This window comes from Penicillium subrubescens, assembly GCF_028828155.1.
Source record: "Penicillium subrubescens strain IBT 31985 chromosome Unknown utg000006l_segment0_segment0, whole genome shotgun sequence".
NCBI classification, from domain to species: Eukaryota; Fungi; Ascomycota; class Eurotiomycetes; order Eurotiales; family Aspergillaceae; genus Penicillium; species Penicillium subrubescens.
The window spans coordinates 1,600,293-1,618,914 of record NW_026643156.1 but is presented as its reverse complement, the minus strand read 5'-3'; the positions used below and the strand labels follow the sequence as shown (position 1 = coordinate 1,618,914).

At 51.1% G+C, this 18,622-nt stretch overlaps 4 protein-coding genes across 4 annotated transcripts; 2 read left to right on the top strand and 2 right to left on the bottom strand.

Moving 5' to 3' along the window:
• Positions 1–243: 243 nt before the first annotated feature.
• On the top strand, positions 244–6,540 carry N7473_009071 (anaphase promoting complex subunit 1; the record flags this gene model as incomplete). The annotated part of the gene is made up of 1 exon (XM_057155010.1): positions 244–6,540. The coding sequence occupies one exon, from the start codon at positions 244–246 to the stop codon at positions 6,538–6,540; it is 6,297 nt and encodes a 2,098-aa protein (XP_057006140.1).
• Positions 6,541–6,966: 426 nt separating this feature from the next.
• N7473_009070 (RPAP1 family protein) lies at positions 6,967–8,451 on the bottom strand (the record flags this gene model as incomplete). Its single annotated transcript, XM_057155009.1, has 1 exon — positions 6,967–8,451. One exon carries the CDS (start codon positions 8,449–8,451, stop codon positions 6,967–6,969), a length of 1,485 nt encoding a protein of 494 aa, XP_057006139.1.
• A 3,608-nt stretch (positions 8,452–12,059) lies between these two features.
• N7473_009069 (uncharacterized protein) lies at positions 12,060–14,397 on the top strand (the record flags this gene model as incomplete). The annotated part of the gene is made up of 2 exons (XM_057155008.1): positions 12,060–13,903; positions 13,971–14,397. The coding sequence occupies 2 exons, from the start codon at positions 12,060–12,062 to the stop codon at positions 14,395–14,397; spliced, it is 2,271 nt and encodes a 756-aa protein (XP_057006138.1).
• Positions 14,398–15,912: 1,515 nt separating this feature from the next.
• On the bottom strand, positions 15,913–18,265 carry ste7 (MAP kinase kinase Ste7). Its single transcript, XM_057155007.1, has 4 exons — positions 17,846–18,265; positions 17,621–17,778; positions 17,010–17,550; positions 15,913–16,940 (listed from the first exon to the last, which is right to left on the bottom strand). The coding sequence occupies exons 1-4, from the start codon at positions 18,131–18,133 to the stop codon at positions 16,224–16,226; spliced, it is 1,704 nt and encodes a 567-aa protein (XP_057006137.1). The 5' UTR covers positions 18,134–18,265; the 3' UTR covers positions 15,913–16,223.
• Positions 18,266–18,622: the final 357 nt, after the last annotated feature.

The window sequence follows — 18,622 nt, the reverse complement described above, 5'->3', positions numbered from 1 at the left end:
TCAAAGTTAAGTTGTTTTGGTCAGAGGCAAAAGAAAGTCGGCCGGGTCGATCTCTCCGCGTTCCTGCGCGTCTTCCCAGTCTCCAACACCACAACCGTTCGACATGCCGTACTGGCTGCGCGCTTTGGAATAAATTCGGATTCGAACATGGGTGCAGCTTTTTCAGCAGCTTGCGCCGTGGGAAGACTATCTGTGAAGGCGCACTACAACAATCTTAGCTTCTAAGCTACTATTCAGCCCACTATGGCCACCACTCGCTCGCTGGGCCTACACGAGCCTTCGGCCGTTTCATACCTCGTCACGGAAGGAATCCTACCCCCAGACCCTTCGGAAGACCAATACAAATGGACGACATGTGTGGACGAAAATGGCTCGACAGGTCCGGTGGATGACGAGCTGGTTTGGACAAAGCATTGCGTGGTATGGTCTCGTGCGGGCGTGGTAAAACGAATATTTCGACTGGACCCGGAGAAAGAGGATATTCGACATGCTCTATTCACTCAGTTCGCTGCGGGATATGTCAAGCGCTCTGTGCATGAAAGTGCAACCACCACGGCTTCAAATCGTTATCGCACGACCGGCACAACAACGACTGCGCGGGCAGGAGGACAAAACAAGCGAAATGGAGGCAAATCGACTCTGGCAAGTTCGGGATCAACATTGGACTTGCATGGGGATGCTCGGGTCGCTGTGGTCGCTCCGCAGCAGCCCAACGAGAAGCTATCTCGAGCTTTGGTCGTGGTCCTCAAGTCACAGGCACATATCTTCTTCCTCGCAGGGAATAGCCATACAATTCCTCTACCATTTGAGGTCGAATCTGTGTTTGCGACTCCTCGGGGCTTGCTCTTTCAGAGAAAAATACCCGACGAGCCGCCTAGGCCTCTAAACTTAACTGCACCTCCCAACTCCTTCATGACCGGTGCCTCGTTATTCGACCCTGGCGCATCGCAGTCTTCTGGAGTACCACGGCCACTCCCCAGCAAAGGAAAACGACAGTCATTAAAACTTCCCTCGCTTCAGAGCTCCACATGGGGTCCCAATCCCAGTGCCACCTCAGATCTTCCCCGAGTCTTTTCGCTCATCGACCCTCATTCAGAGATGGGCTTGGTGGTGACATCGGCAGCCTCGCGGGGCTTCCAGAGCAGTATCAGCAGCGCCACACGGCGACGACCATCGGGCTTGGATGTTCTAGATCCTGCAGATGAGATTGTGTACATTTCTCCCAAGGACGAGCTGTCAAGTCAGGGGCAACAAGAGACAACTGGCCCATTGATATTAGTTCTTACAATGAACACCAATACTGGACTATACACCGTTTGGACTGCGAGATACAGAGAAGATGAAATTGACGGATCTGCTCAGGATAAGGCCCGCCGGCACACTGAAGGCACTCGTTCCAAAAGACGAAGCTCGCACTTTGGAATGACCACTGGTGCCACCACGCCCGCTGCTCGTCCGCCTGCCGGCCGCGAGAGCTTCGGACCGTGGACCGAAAATTGGGCCTCGTCTCAGCAACCTGAGAACAAGAATGATGCTGAGGACGACTTGGTCTCAAGAGTTGCCCAAGATTTCGGAGACGTCGGTGTGCCTCTCAAAACATCTAGACGAGTCAGCTCTTTGCTTGCACGAACAGATCTTGCCACCAGTCAGGACCGCATTACATTCTCCGACCTTGCTACAGGCAGCCAGTCAAACGCCGCGCCTCATCATGGTGGACTCCGACAGTCTATCGGAGCCGCTAGCGCCAGAGGAAGCTTCGGTTTTAACCCTCGTGCATCCCTCCCTCCAGCAGCAGGGTCTATCTACAGCACCGCAGGAAGTTTTGTGGATGCTCCAGTGGACAGGCTGCTGGAAGAGCTTAACAGCGGTGGTTTGTCTGAAGGATTCGAGAACATTGCCCTTCGTGAATCAGCTTCGGGCTTGCCGGAAGAGCTCCTATTGTCCAAGGTAGAGAGTTTCTCAGCTATGTTCTCTGGCAGTTTCCGCGGATCAATTCAGCACGTATCGTCCCGCCATCTGAGAGTATGTACGCTGTCCTCATCAGACTATACCAGCACGCAGAATGGAAATGTCAGATCAGTGGCAATCTGCATTGTGGATCAAGACTCACAAAACATGAGCATTGTGAATTTGAGAGCAGAGCGAGTGGCTACATCCAAAAGTCGAAAGATGGCCAAAAAGACTAGAACAGAAAAGAGGCGTCCGTTACTAGTTCACGCAACTGGTATCCAGCATATTCCTAACGTTTGGGATGCATGCAGTGTCACCGATGGTGAGACCTCGCGAATTCTCACATTGACTGTCCTAGAGAATGGCCAGCGGGAGCTGTCTCTGCAGACTCTATGGGGCAGTCCAACCAAGATCGATATCCCTTGCCCATTACAGCTGTTTGAACCCCATGGGGTGTCTGCCAGCAAACTTGTGAATCGCTCGAGAGAAAGCGGCGTCAATCGAGTCATGGCAGATCCCGATCTCGTTTTCAATGCATTTGACCATAGCTGCTCCCGAGGAAAGGTCGACTTGATTGATACGGAAAAGCAGCGTCATAGACTTCAAATCCGGATGGAACCTCGTAATGAGCTCGTCAAGAAAATCCTCAACGTCTGCAAGTTCGTTCTTCGTGACACCGAGAAAGCAGGAGATGGCATGCTGGTAGCTTGGTGGGAGGTCATCAAGTGGCTTCAGGGGAGAGAGGAAGTTGAAAATGATCTTGAATGGACTGCTATGGTCATAGTCCTATTCTCTCTAGCAGTGCCCTTCATCAAACAGTCTCAACCTCAGACTCCAGCCAGACGGACGCGCCGAAAAAAGGGCCTCCTACGGTCAAGCAGCGGCAGCTATATTGACTTGGAGAGCTGGGAAGCCATGCTTGATCTGGAGTCTGGATCATCCGGGGTCGTCGCCCCATGGATGAACAGCAGTGCATGGGGCTGGATCGTTGAACAAGATGCAATCGCAGACATGGCAGCCCGGGAAGCAACCCGTACGCCAAAGAATGAACAGCCAAATGCAAGCCGGTCAACTTATCGCCACAACTCTTACCTCCTTCGATGCATGTCTCTGAGTCGGGAATTCCTACAGAGTCCCTTGGGTGCAAGAGCCACTGGCCGTGACGGATATTTGCCAATTTCTGGGGCCTTTGCCGAGAACACAAGATGCACAGCATTGGGTACCATCCTGGTCGGCCTTCATCTTCTACGAGAGGAGCAGAAGCTTTCCACATCCGACACTGAGGAGTCTCAACAGCCGTTGGGCCTGCTTGCCCCTATCCTTGCACAACTGGGTGGTTGGTTAGGCTGGCAGTCCTGGAACTGGAGTGAAGATTCCTATTATGGCACCGAGATGGCCAGTATGGAACGTTGGCAGTTTGAAGATACCCGTATCACTCAGCTCAATTTCCCTGCTGAACCATTCCCACCTCCGTCAATCTTTTCTTTCCTCATCGAAGCTACACGCCAAGGACCGTCGCCATTCCTCACACTCCTTGACGTTGTCAACGCTTCGGACCGGACCCCTAGAAAGGGCCGACTTTGGAAAGAGTGTTTCAATGTCACTCCCAGATCACTGGCTTTGACTGGCTTCCTCTCTGACGTTCATCGTGTGTCGACACCTTTGGAAAAGATTCAGCTCCTTCATCGCTGGGGATTGACCAAGAGCATTATCGATACCTTCCCGGAAGGCGTTAGCGCCCCGTTGTATGAAGCCGTGATGCACTGTCAAAATGAGGCATCAACCTCTTGGAACGCCACGCTTCTAGAGCTCATTGATCGAGAAGATCTGTACATGTCGATGAACCCAGTGCAGGCCAAATCATTCGCAGTACCTCAGCAACCCGTGGTTTCTCATGACGCCCTCCGTGATTTCCACAACATCAGCAGTTCATCATTGGAAATCGATGCCAACCACGCCTTTGAGGCTTCCGCGGAGGCTGACCGGTTCTCTGTGACTAGGCTCGTCTTCCGTGAAGATAGGCGCTACGTAGAGGCAGGTCGACTCTTGAATCAGTCTAGAGCCCCCGTGGCAGACTGTGTACCCGAGCCTGAGTGGACAGATTCGGAACTTCTTGAGGCTCAGAAGGAAATTGTGCAGCTTGTCTCATTCCGCACTTTGTCAACTCCTGCAGGCCGCGGCATGCTATATTTCAGCGGCCGCCTACCGTTGCTGACTGAAAAGCTTCCTATTCCGTCATTCTCTTTACAGTGCGTGATGAAGCCATCTAACGTCACCGTGAGTGCCGAAAGGAGCGCGTTCACCGAAGAAAAGGTCTGCTGGGCCTTCTTCCACAACGGTGTATCTACTGGGTTGGCTATCTCCAAGGCATCCAAGGGAATTGACACCTCATGGATCCTGTTCAACAAGCCTGGAGAGCTCACCAACCGGCATGCCGGGTTCTTGCTTGCTCTCGGTCTGAATGGCCACCTCAAGAATCTGGCCAAATGGGTTGCTTTCAAGTACTTGACTCCCAAGCATACCATGACCTCTATTGGCCTCCTGCTCGGTCTTTCTGCCTCGTACCTGGGCACCATGGACACCTTGATCACTCGCCTTCTTTCAGTTCATGTCTCAAGAATGCTACCAATGGGTGCTGCCGAGCTTAATTTGTCGTCTCTCACTCAAACTGCGGGTATTATGGGAATTGGCTTGCTCTACTGTGGCTCTCAGCACCGACGTATGAGCGAAGTGATGCTATCGGAGATCGAGAACACTGAACAGGATGAGCAGTCCGGATCCCAGGAAGACTTGCGAGATGAAGGATACCGCCTGGCTGCTGGATTTGCGCTGGGAATTATCAATCTCGCCAAGGGCAAGGACTTACGAGGCATGCGGGACATGCACATTGTTGAGCGCCTGTTATCAATCGCCGTGGGCACCAAGCATGTTGATCTCGCCCATGTGTTGGATCGCGCCACCGCCGGTGCAACAATTGCGCTGGCCATCATCTTCATGAAAACTAACGATCAGGTTCTGGCCCAGAAGATTGATATCCCCGATACTACCGTTCGCTTCGACTATGTCCGCCCTGATCTCTTCCTTTTGCGTACTTTGGCACGCCATCTCATCATGTGGGATAGCATCAAGCCCGACAGCAAGTGGATCAATGCCAGTCTACCAAAAGTGTATCAACGACGAGCCCGACTTGGAGGGGTGTCTCAATTACGGAGTGAGGACATGCCTTTCTTCAACATCATCGCCGGTCTCTGCTTTGCTCTAGGTCTTCGCTATGCCGGCTCGGGCAACCATCAAGCCCGCGATTTACTACTGTTCTACCTGGACCAGTTCATTCGCATCTCGCGTCTCCCAGTGCTCAACTATGATGCCAGGCTTGCACGTAATTCGGTTAGGAACTGTCAAGATATCGTGTCTTTGTCTGCGGCGGCTGTCATGGCCGGCACCGGTGATCTGGCTTTGTTCCGGCGACTGCGCGCTCTCCATGGGCGAGTCGACCCTGATACACCCTACGGTAGCCACATGGCCGCACACATGGCTATCGGCATGCTTTTCCTCGGCGGCGGCAGCTATACCCTGGGTACATCCGACTTGGGCGTAGCGGCGCTCCTCTGCGCCTTCTATCCCATCTTCCCCACCAGCGTCCTCGACAACAAATGCCACCTCCAAGCCTTCCGTCACCTCTGGGTCCTCGCCGCAGAGCCACGGTGCCTGGTGCCTCGAGATCTCGATACCCGCCGACCCATCTCTATCCCCATCACCATTACCTCAGACGGCGGTGCCACACGCACCCTCACCGCACCCTGCCTCCTCCCTGATCCAAGCGAAATAACCCGCATCGAAGTCCGCGGCCCAGACCACTGGCCTCTTGTGCTAGACTTCAGCCAAGACGACGCCCTCCGCGACAAATTCCGCCAAGGCGACCCATCCGTCTACCTCCGCCGCAAAGCCACCTACAGTCCCTCAAGTACATCCACCTCCATTTTCGCCTCAACACTCACCGGCCTCAGCGAAGCACAAGATATCCTCCCGGCCTCCTCTGCAGCCGCAGCCGCAAATCCAGCCAAGGGCCTCCCGCCCTCAACATACCCCAACCACACAACCTTACTCTCCGGCTCACTGGCCACAGCCGCAACTCCCTCCCAGTCACCCTGGGACTGGATATTTGCCCTCCCATCTCTGCAGGGATTGGACATCCGTGAACGCTCTCTCGTTCTACCGTCATCCTTCCCAACGCCCTCAACACGAATCAACAAGCAACTTATCACTGCGCCGCCCTGGCTGCGCACGTCGGCTGTTGATACTAGACTCGCTTTGACCCAGACTGTGCGTAATATTGTCCAGGCTGCGCGTGGTCGGGGCGCGGACCCGGATGAAGTCCGTGATCGGGTTTGGCAACTTCGTCTTTTGTTTGATTGGCTGGATCGTGTGCAGGCTGGTGATGAGCGGGAGATATCTGCTGGAGAAGAGCAAGTGCAAGCCCAGAATCAGACGTCGGGTCTGTGGTTGAGGAGGGATTTCATCGAGGAGGCGAGGTGGCAGATTTGGGGGGTGCAGAGTGAGGATCACGGGGATGGAGTCGATGCTGCTTGAATTGAGGTGTTTTGCTGGTTATGAATGGATCGATTTGATGTGATGTGATTACGGTTGGTGATTATTCTTCTTGTGATGGATTTTGTGCTGGTCTGGTTACAGGCGTGTTTTTGTATGATACGATATCCATGATAATGCATGCAACTTTACCCTCTTGCTATATACTAGTCTGTTCTTATGCGGTGCCCGTTGCTTGCATAGGTAGTCCTTGGATAGTATAGCTCCACAAACAAGCGGTGTCAAGTCGCGTGGCCGTTGGATAGAAGACCATTTAACGGCTAGCGTCGTGGTATTCTCTCAAGAGATCATCATGAAAGAGGCCGTATACAGAGAGACCCATATTTTGTAAGCATCAAAAATGAGCTATGCAGACAATGCTTATATCATGATATTGACTCGTATATGTCAAGCCGAGATGTAAATCAACTACCGGGGTCGAGTCTGACCAGGTTTCAAGAGTCCCCGATCTCCACCACCACCCTTTTGCCATAACCAAACGCTTTCCATCGCCCACGCTGCTGCACTGGCATGTCGCCCAATGCCAGATGCAACAGGCAATGCAGGACGATCCTGATCCTGTTCACCTGCCTTCTTCTCTTCTTCGGTATCATCTTTCTCATCTCCCTCCTTCCCACTCTCTCCCTTGCCACGGATCCGATCTTGTCCAGAAACACCCTCTGCTTCAGCCAACATTCCCCCCACCACTCCCTCCTTCTCAATCACAAACCACAAGCCCTCGGATAACTGACCTCCGCGTTCCCCAAACTCTCCCTTGCCTAGCCGGAATAAAATCCGGCCAAGTACTTGCCACGCAATGCACCGCTGTGCCGCGAACGTTGATCGCGATAAGATCGCTAGCTCTGGGATCGTATACCCGGCTGCCTGCGGATCATTGCCGTGGTGGTGCAATCCCAGCGTGGTAGGCAGAGCCAACGAGGTCGATGGCCCGAGGATTGTCCCACGTAGAGAGAAGCGAATCTCAGAAGGTGACATTGAGCTCGCACTGCTGGCGGGATGATACGGGGAGATCGAGTCGGGGTCTTCGGGGTCGCTGGATGGTGGGCGTAGCCAGGACAGGGCTGCGGGGTCGGTGGTCATTTCAGGGAAGTAGTGGGATTGGAGGTCTGTGAGGAAATCGGGAGAGGATGGGTCTAGGACTGGCATTGGTTGGGTTGGACGGGGGAAGTGGAAGTTTTCGATGACGGAGGGGTCCATGATGGGGGGTTTTTCGGAGGCGGGTCGGAGGTCTTTGGGGAGGTGAGTGGGTGGACGGTCATCGTTGGCCGGTGATTTTAGGGTTGTGGAGATTTTTGGAGAAGATGCCTTTCGTTCCGGGGCTGAGGGTGCCGGTGGGAGTGGGATGTCGAAGGAGACGGATTTCTTGGGGTTTGATGCTGTCGGCGCGGTTGCTGGTGCAGGTGCAGGTGCAGGTGTGGACGTAGATGTAGCCTCAGCTGTCTCAGAGCTAGGCTTTTCATCATCATCAATTCGAGCTCGCCGCAAGAATCGTTCCAGCAGACCCGGGTCCATCGATTTCATCAGCTCTTCCCGTTCCCGCTGAATCTGTGCTTCCGACATGGACGCCAAATGGCGCTTGTTCTCCTCTCCGATCGCACGCTTGTCATCCTGAATCGTCGGTGGAGTATTCAACGAAGCAGGAGTAGCGCTGGCTGTTGCTTTCTGCTCGGCTCTTCGCTCTTTAAAGGAGGGAGTCTTATTGCGGCGGCGGTGCGCGGGGAACCCGGTCGAAGACGCAGATGAGGGCGGTGCTGGAGCTGGCGGTGTGGCGGCAGTAGGCTCTCGTTCCCGAATCTCACCGATCAGAGAGAAGGGGGAAGGGACGGGGTCACTTGGAATCGTGATTGTGTCATCGTCCAAGTCGACGACGAAACGCTCGCCTCTGAATGCCATCGTGTTTGGGGGAAAGGTCGGAGAGAAAAAGAGGAAGTTATGTCAGCGCGGGGCCTGCGGCGGGAATTGATAGGGACACAACAGCTTTTTACTACTGGCACAACAATTATGTAATACCCGCATCACATAATCAATTTTGCCAAGAATCTTTACCATACATTACCGCAGCAACTGCATTACTTACCACTATAGCAACTACATTCTATCAACTACTACTATAAGAGCCTCTCTTTCTTCTACTGAGTCTCACTTTCTTCTACTGAGTCTCACTTTCGATTCATTCTTCATCTGCTTCTTCATCTGCTTCTTCATCTGCTTCTTCATCTGCTTCTTCATCTGCTTCTTCATCTGCTTCTTCATTCAATAATGGAGCCACCGAATGAAGAGGTCTTTGAGACTAGAGAGCAGCTAATTGCTTCTATACAGCAGCATGCACTATCTCATGGCTACGCGATCACTACTATATCATCAAATCCAAGCAGGAATACCACCTTTGGTTGTGATAGAGGCGGTGTTTACTGTGATAGAATCAATGCTCCAGACGGTGCAAAGCGCCGGAAAACAAGCACTAAGCGAATTGGATGCCCTTTTCGTCTCTATGCGAAGAAGCTTAACAGTGGTCAATGGGAGATCCAGGTCAGAAACTCTACTCATAACCATGAAGCTGATGATAATATGATTGGTCATTCTATAGCACGACGTCGACAGTTAACTAAAGATCAAAACCAGACTATCCAGTCTCTTTCTGATATCGGATCAAAGCCACAGCATATCCTTGGTCTAATACGAAAAGATCCTACTGTCCTAATTACACCAAGAGATATCTATAATATTCAAACAGACTTAAGACGCAAGAAGCTTGGAAATTATACACCGCTCGAATTTCTAAGAGAAACGCTTCAACAGAAAAATTGGAGATACAAATTTAAGCAGGATAGTGATGGCCATATCCTTTTCTTTATATTCGCTCACCCTGAATCAATTAGACTTGCTAACCAGTATAATAGGGTCTTTTTATTAGACTGCACTTATAAGACGAATCGATATAAGATGCCTCTTTTACATATTATCGGCCTTTCACCGTCGAATTTATCTTTTAGTATTGCTTTTTGCTTTATGCAAAATGAGCAGGAAGAGAGTTATAAGTGGACTCTACAAACCTTTTTTGCGTGGCTTAATCCTTTACCCTTTCCCCCAGTCCTTTGCACTGACAGAGACCTTGCTCTATTAGGTGCAATTAAAGTGATTTATCCGAAAAGTCCACACTTACTTTGCGTTTGGCATATAAATAAGAATGTGCTTGCAAAGACGAAGCAGTATTTCTCTTCGAATGACGAATTTGAAGCTTTTATACAATCGTGGAAAAGCCTTATTAATTCATCCACTACTTTTGAATATCAAGATCAACTAGCTAAGTTTGAGACTAATTTTAGTCAAATTGCCCCTGCTGCTCTTCGATATGTAAAAAATACCTGGCTAACCTATAAAGAGATGTTTATTAGGGCGTGGGTAGGGCAATATCTTCATTTTGGAAATTGGGCAACCTCACGAGTAGAAGGCTCTCATGCTATTTTAAAAAAGTATATAGGGGGATCAACAGGTGATATACTCTTTGTTTTTGAACGAATTAACAATGCATTAGAAGCTCAACATTATAACCTTTCGTCTGATCTTGCAGAAGATCGGATTAAAACGCTAAATTTCTGCTCACACTTTCTCTATTCGAATATTACAAAGAGAACATCCCGATATTCAATATCCTTAATCTCTAATCAAGCTTATATAGCTAAGAGAGCTACCCCTGAAGCACCACTATCTAACTGTACTAATATATTCACTAGGACAATGGGCCTTCCATGTGCTCACCGAATCGCTAGCTTATTATCAACACATCAGCCAATTCCATTAAGCGATATTCATCAATTCTGGCGAATCGATTATGATAATGAGGTATCAGAGTATCTGCCAATACTTGAGCCTATATTATCACTGCCACAAAGGAAACAAAACCAAGACAACAACACATCAGATCAAAGGGTTATCAAAAAGAAAGTGCCATCAAAGTGCTCGAATTGCGGAGAAATTGGCCATACAATTCGTTCATGCAGGGTATAATAGGCTATGTAAATAATATGAAATGGAATCAGTGAAAGAGAAGCTCTTATAGTAGTAGCAGTTGATAGAATGTAGTTGCTATAGTGGTAAGTAATGCAGTTGCTGCGGTAATGTATGGTAAAGATTCTTGGCAAAATTGATTATGTGATGCGGGTATTACATAATTGTTGTGCCAGTAGTAAAAAGCTGTTGTGTCCCTATCAATTCCCGCCTGCGGCTCAAAAGGCTAAAACGCAGTTGCAGAGTCTAACCGAAAAGGGTTAGTGGTAGATGGACGGGAGTGCTAGTCCTAAATAGGAAGTGGTTTACTGCAAAAGTGGGCTTGCATAGTTGGGAGGGAAGACCATCAAGTATCCTTGCAAATATAATAAAAATAGTAGAATAATCAGTAAGGAAAAAGTCAGATGGAGATGATAATTTGTCATTTGTGTGACATTCAATATGTCAGACTGATTCTGAGTGGTAGAGTCATTTGACAAGGATTGTTTGGTCTTGTTAGGGCCACCCGTACAAATGGCCTTGATCTTCCTCGTCAGCAGACATGATACGAGCAGAGAAAGGGAATCATATTAGATGGCTTTCATGTATAGACTATAATGTAGAGTAGATCATGAATAGGCAAAGTGCTATCTATCAAAAATACCTTGTCATGGGGTCTACCTAACAAAACTGGTCAGTACATGGTCATACTACCAGGGAACTGCAGGAGTAAATTCAAATGCGCCAGCCCAACTCCACTAACGCCAGATCCGCGCGCATCGGAGACATGGGACGGGAGCTGCATCAGAATCCAGTCTGGCGGAGAATTGATGGGATGTGTTGGCTAGGACAAGATGGGGATGGGGTTATACTTCATGTATACTTCGAACACACTTCTTATAGTCTCTTTCTACATCACTATCAGTAGTCCCTTTCTTCTTATATCGAATCTATTCTCAATACAATCAGTCAATAACCTTAGTATTTCCCCCCGCAGGATATCAACCCGGAATTACTCCCAGTCCAGTCCAATCCAACTTGACTTTGCTCCTTGTTCTTTTTCCCCTTTCCTCTGCCCTTCTTTTTACCCTTTTCCTTTTTTCCTTCTTCCTTCTTCTTCTCTTCCTTCCTCAATCCCTTCCTCTTTCCTTCTTCTCCTTCATCTTCTCTCCTCTTCTCACTCCCCCTCCCTTCCATTTCCATCAATCTCTCCATCTTCTTGTCTCGGCCCGAATCATCTGCTTATCTCAACGGGTTCTATTTTCGTGTTCCTGTCTCCGCATCCACAACCCATTCTTCTTTTCCCCCCATTCGGTTGATCCATCGGGATTTTCCCATTTTCTCGATTCCCCCGACTTTTCGTACTCTGGTGATACCAACTTGGCAATCCGCCAACCAGCCCATCCACCACCTCACCATCCACCTTTAACTTCACCTCGATACGAATGTTTTAACTGAGGAATTCATCAACTCAGTTAATTCAGTTGTATATCAATTTCTCTTTTTTCACCACCATGTCCACTAGGGATTCGGGCGTGTCAAAAGAAGAAGGCCCCGTTGACGAGATGGTTGGGTCCCGACGTGCCTCTGTCGCCAGACGGTCGCGTCGCAAGAAGGATGACGACTCTAATAATACCACCACGTCAGCCACTAATACTCCCGATAGACGAACCAAGAAGAAGGAGGACAAGGAGAAAGAAAAAGAAAAAGAAAAAGAAAAAGAAAAAGAAAAACCTACTCGAGCTCCTCGTCGTCCCCGGGAAAAGTCGTCCGCCGCAGCTGCTTCGAGGAAGAAGCCCAAGCTGGAGCAGTCGGGTGACGAAGCCACGGCGGCTGCTGCCACTGCTCCTGCTGCTGCTGATGCTGCTCCCACGCCAACGCCCACGCCCGCAGCTGCTCCTCCTAAAGCTCCAACTCCTCCTACACCCACTCCTCCAGCTGCTCCAGCTCCTCCTGCCAATCCCAGTCCTCCTCCACAAGCTGCTCCCACGCCTCCTCAACCCACCCCTTCGACTTCCTACAAGCTCAGCCCGCGCCCTTCTCCCGCGGACCCTCGGTATACCGTGACACAAGACTACCCGTCGCGACCACAATCTCAACCTCCACCCCTCCAGCCCACCCAGGCACCCCCAGCGCCGGCACCGGCAGCAGCACCAGCTCCTCCTCGTACTAGTGGTCGTAATTTCGACCCTATTCGCTCGGCCTTTGACAATCCCTCGCCAGCGCCAGCTTATAGCCCTCCGCAGACACTGTCGCCGCGACACAGTTACCGCGCCAGCGCTTCGCCAGCGATCTCCAGCATCATTGACCCCCCTTCACAAACGCAACCCGCATACTCTCAGCTGCCTCGCTCTTCCTCTGGTCATGTCTCGGCCGTCTCCTCACCGGCGCCGCCTCCAATGGCGCATACACCTACACATCATGCGCTAGCTCCGTCGCCGATCCCCGCCTCCCCCTCTCACGGAGCTGTTCACACTCCTCAACAGCTACCACATACGACCCCTCACTATACTCCATATAGTGAACAGCGCCCAGCACAGTCACAACCACCCAAACTCGAGCTCTCGCCACCAGCCCTACAACAGCAGCCGCAAGCGCAAAGCCATACCCAGCCTCAACGGCCTGCCGATTCTCCAGCTCAGGCTGCTACACCTCAACGTCCACCCCAGCAGCCAGATGCTATGGAAATTGACTCAAAGGAGCCAGCACCATCAGCGAAGAAAGAAAAAGCTCCGGCCACTGCACCTTCTTCCAAGGCGCCTTCTCCCAAACCCGCCCGCGCAGCTAAAGAAGCACCCAAGATCCCGCAAGGATCAGGGCTGATTACAAATGCGCTCTTCGGTGGGGTTGACGAATCGTCCAAATCTGATACGCGCAGCGCGCCGAATATTATTGTGCATGTGCCTTTGCAAAAGGGCAACCAAATAGTCAACTTTGCGCAGCTTGCGGAAGAGCAATATGGCTTTGCAGCCCTGCACCCGCGCTTGGCCGCGCACAAGGACCGTCTCGCGCGCGTGGCCGCTGAGGGTGCGGCCCTCGAGCGTAGTGATAAGAGTCTCAAGGGCATCTCGGCCGGCGAGAGCGCAGATGAGGATCTGAGTCTTGATGTCGATCGTGACAGCGACCTTGATGGCGATATTTCCATGGGCGGTGCGGGCACCGGCACCAACGGCGTCCAGTCCGAAGCCAGCGAGGGCAAGAAGAAGCGCCGAAAGAAGGTTGAGGAGTATGATCGTGACGATCCCTTCGTCGACGACAGTGAAATGGCATGGCAGGAACAGGCTGCCGCTAGCAAAGACGGGTTCTTTGTGTATAGCGGCCCGCTTGTGCCGGAGGGTGAAAAGGTCCAGGTGGAACGGTACGTGCTTCATTTCTTCTCTACTATGTCTATTTGCAGATTGGGTCCTTGTACTAACATTCTCCAGTGCGGACGGTACAATCAAACGAGGCCGTGGCCGTGGTCGGGGAACAGCCCGAGCTCGCTCCCTCGCTTCCCATCCCCACGTCCCAATCGCCGCTGCAGTCCCCATCTCTCAGGAAACTGGCCTGCCATTGCGCGGTCCTGGTTCACGTGGAGGTATATCGCGTCGCGGTCGAGGCTCGAAGAAAGTCGACGCCTCGGATAAACACACCGACCGCGCTGGCACATCGGCCTCGACATCCCACGAAGGCCGTGGTGGACGTGGTGGCGGTGCATCAGGTCGTGGCGGTTCGTCCTCACGAGGTGGGAAGAGCTCCATGATGTCGATGCTGGATATTGCACCTGCCCCAAGCCCACAGGGCCATGCAGGAAATCTTGCCCCGGCACCGGGTCCGAGTCCTCTTGCCGGGCCAGAAGTAGTTATAAAATGAGTGAGAGGTGCAATTGATGATTTGACCCGTGTTGTGTTTGTGTTTCCGGTTGGGGGTTATAGGGTGTCCGGCGTGTGTCTCTTTTCTTCAACACCTGGTACCTCCCTTCCATTGCTATTTTATTGTTATGGCTGGTTAGGCGTCAAGTGTGATGTGATTATACTGTTTTCAACTTGACTTGTTCTTCCTGGGTCTCGATATCACTTTTTTATTTTGCTCTGGGCTCTGTTGTTCCTGTGAGATGCTTCGGTTCACCCAGGTCAGGGATTATCGGGTTGCATTTATTTGCGTTTGTATCTATATGAAAACCTTCTCATTCGCGCATTCAATATCTTACGTTTGATGACCTGTTTGAGCTTTGTAGATGGCTTCTACCTTAGTAAGTTTGAAGGTACACAAGCAAAGATGTAGATTTAGCTCATAGCCATGTCCCTATCTGATCTAGCCCGAGGTGAGCAGCTGGTAGATATTCGTTACTGGGAATCAGAATCCCAAGTAGGCAATAACAGGGGTTATGACCATGTTTTAGGTTAAGCAATCAACTCCCCCCTCCGATGGCCTAGTTGGTATCCACCATAAATTGGTGAACCATTGGTGTGCCCTGGAGGACTGAGCAAACGAAAGAAGAAGAAGAAGAAGAAGAAGAAGAAGAAGAAGCAGAAGAAAGAGAATGTGCCAGTGTTGACGCTTCGAGCTCCACGGACGGCCGGGCACACCCCTAGGTGGGGGAGTTCTTTTTTTTGGAGATGCTTTTTAGTAACATTCCCTTCATAATATAGAGATCTACTTGGTACTATTGCATTGTATTATTCTAATATTTGAATGGCCTTTTCAACAGTGTTAAAGTGTGTAAAGGGGGCTGTATATTAGGTGTGGTAGTACTGGGGTGGGAGGGCGATGTTCTTCGGTGTCCAGGGATGGGCGAGGCAGTAACGAGGTGAAGTATATAGGGGGGACAAGGTTGGCGGTTCGATTCATGGATGTGGGGAGCTTTATTCAGGTTGACTTTTGGCGAATTTTTGGCGTGTGGTTACTTGGATGTAGACTATCATCCCTGTTCTATGCAAGTTTACAGTTTTTACCAGCCATGGACATTCATTATACAGCACCACATGATTATTCCACCATCATCCGGCGACGAGTATGCTAGTCTGACTATTCTGCAATGAACAGCACAGCAAAGTGCTGGAACTTATAGCAGCCTCCTGTACTGTATCAACAACATTAACAGGAGAATAAACAGTTCTATCTTAGAATCAAGGAAATGAAATTTGTATTGTAATATCATCAACAACTTGCACTTATGTACGCCGGTTTCATGCAGGAACATATCTGAGCAAGAAAAGAAAATAGCAAGAAAAGATGATGAAATAAGTAAAGAAAGGGAAGGTGTCGTTGCCGGATCAAATGAATTCATTGAAGAAGGGGAAAAGAGTCAAGAAAAATGGTCCACGGTAGGGGGGAATAGAAGTAGAAAAGAAGGAAACGCACAGGCAATGAAAATGGTAAGAAAAAAGAATGATATGAAGTTCAAATGTAGAGGGGTGGGGAGGGAAGGGGGTGGGAATGTGCTAAGCTTTGCGATTCCATGCCCAATTTCCAGGGATCAGAAGATCAAACAGATTCGCTACAGACCAGAAGGTGGAAATGTCCAGACAGACTAGACAAAATCTTGTCTCGGGACATCAGAGGGAAATAGCCAATGAGAAGGCCCAGCAAAAATCATGTGCATATGCAAACCCCATTCTGATCAAATCATCACCATTCAAGGAGAAAATCTTCGTTTCATGTCAACATCATTTTCTCATTCCGAACTATCCCCCATCTCAAGATGAAGGTGTCTGACCAGAGTAACCGCGCCAACTTCCACCCGCCGAAACGGGTGGAGGGGGAGGTGCTTGTGTTGGTGGAGGAACAGATCGGATAGGCAGGGCATTTGGGGTCAAGTTTGTGCGAGACTTGGCGTTGTGCGAGCTTACAGAGCGCGGGCTCATGAACGGGCGGGATGGAGCTTCGACGGCGGAAATGGGATCGCCAAGGTGGCGCATTGGGCGACGGCCGTATCGGGCTTCGTCGTCCTTTGTTTCGAGGGAGAGGTGCTCCAGGGATGGGGGAGGGGGAGACTGCGTGGAACGGGAGTTGGAGGTGGAGGTGGAGGTAGGGTAGTAGGAGTATTGAGCCTGGGACTGGGCCTGGGCCTGGGAGGCGTAGTGGCGGTTCGGAGTTGGGAAGTCGTTGGCGATGTTCAGGGGGATATCGCCTGAAGAGGGGTGGTATGGCGATTGCGCTTGCGGGTGTGATTGCAGTTGCGGGGTTCGCGAGGATTTGCTGATCGGGGCGGGTTTGGGAGTTGGCGCAGGAGGGGAGGCTATGGGTGCCGGTGATGACGAGGAATGTGATATGGAGTTGGTGGTATCCTTGAGCGACTTCGGAGCTGGGGGTGCCAGGTAGGACTTGCGGTTGTGTCGCTCCATCATGCTGATGGCCCATTCTTGTAGGTCTACCGGGGTGCGCTTGGCTGCTTGCAAGAAGGCATCCTTGTCCTGCATTGGGGAAAGATGTTAGTTCGAAAGGACCCAAGAAACACTTTTGGAATGGCTTCTTGAACGTACGTAGAGCTCTCGTGGTGTTGGTCGTTCCTCTGGCTTCTTCAACAGACACTTGCCGACAAAGTCATGTAGAATGGGTGGGAAAGCATCGCTCTTAGGCAACTTCGGGGCAGACTCGTGAACAATCTGCTGGAGCAGATCCAATATACCCATGGGACCGGCGCTGGCCCGGTCTCCTGCGGCGGAGTCGGAAGTATCAAAGGGGAACCTTCCGACGGCCAACTCCATAACTGTCAAACCCACACTCCACACATCCGAGCGGACCGTATAGGCACCTCCCTGAATACGCTCAGGGGCCATGTAAGTTGAAGTACCGACAAAGGTATCGGCGATAGAATTGACGGCCGTCTCGCTTGCAACGCCGAAATCGCAAAGCTTGATTTGACCGCGCGAGTTGACCACGACGTTGGATGGTTTGATATCACGATGCATAATGCGGTGGGTTTCATATAGGTAGACAAGACCAGCAAGTACCGACTCGGTGATCTTACCCAGGACATCCACTCGGATGGGGCCGAAATCCTTGGAGATGCGATCAAGGGATCTAAGCAGGTGTGTATCATGTCAGTCATTCAGGTTCCTCTCCTTCCCATTGTCAATCTTCTCCGACCTACCCGCAATCCATATATTCCATACACATGACAATATCTCCGGCCTCATTCTGGAAGGCGCCGTAGAAGGTCACAATATTAGGCGAATTACATTCGTGCCCAACCCGCAGTTCTCGTAGAATCTGTTTCCGCACGTTCTCTTTGGCGTCGACACGGATGACCTGGAGAGACGGTAGTTAGTACGGGGCTTCAACAAAGCCATATATAGCGATGAACGGGACTGCCAACCTTTCGAGCCATCACAACTTTTGTCGACGCGTGCATTACTTTGGAGACAGTACCGCCATTACCAGCACCGAGCTCCTTCAGCGTCACCAAGTCCTCACTCCGCAGATCCAACCGGAATTCCAGCCCAATCTCTAGGGTATCTGTGCGGTCACTGTCGACATTTCCAATGGCGCCTGGGACCTGGGCATCACCATCGGAAGTGTTGGAAGTCGCCTTGGGGGCCGCATTGAGGGCGAGGCCTTTGACGTTCTTTCGTTTCAACGTCCGGGCCTTAAACTGATCCGCCATGGCGCTGAGAGGGGGGGGGGTTCGTTGCCGCGGGGGTTTAGGAGTCTGGAACAGTACGGATTTCGAAGGAGAGATCGAGAAATGAGAAAAGGGGGAAGAAGCGACGAAACAGCCGACAAGAGACAAGACCAGGGCCGGGCGAGAACGCTGATGGGAGAAGAAAGAAGCGCGAAGCTAAGCGGCGGGGAACCCGATATCACCTTGCGATGTGTGCTTGGCGGCGCTGATTGGACCTTGCGGGCGCATCGACTGGACCAACAAACACCAGAGGGTGACGGGCCGGCGGCAAAAAGAAAGAGATTAGGGGGTGGTGAAGAGGTGAGGAGGTGTTGGGCGTCGAATATTAGGGGGAGACAAAACTATTAGACAGAGTCAAAAGGTGGTGATGGTCTTCTGTTTCTACTACTTCTACTGAAACACAGGTGCTGCTGCTTCTCCACTACTTCTTTACCCGTAGAACTCTGGAGGAAAATGCCTCGCTGAAGATTC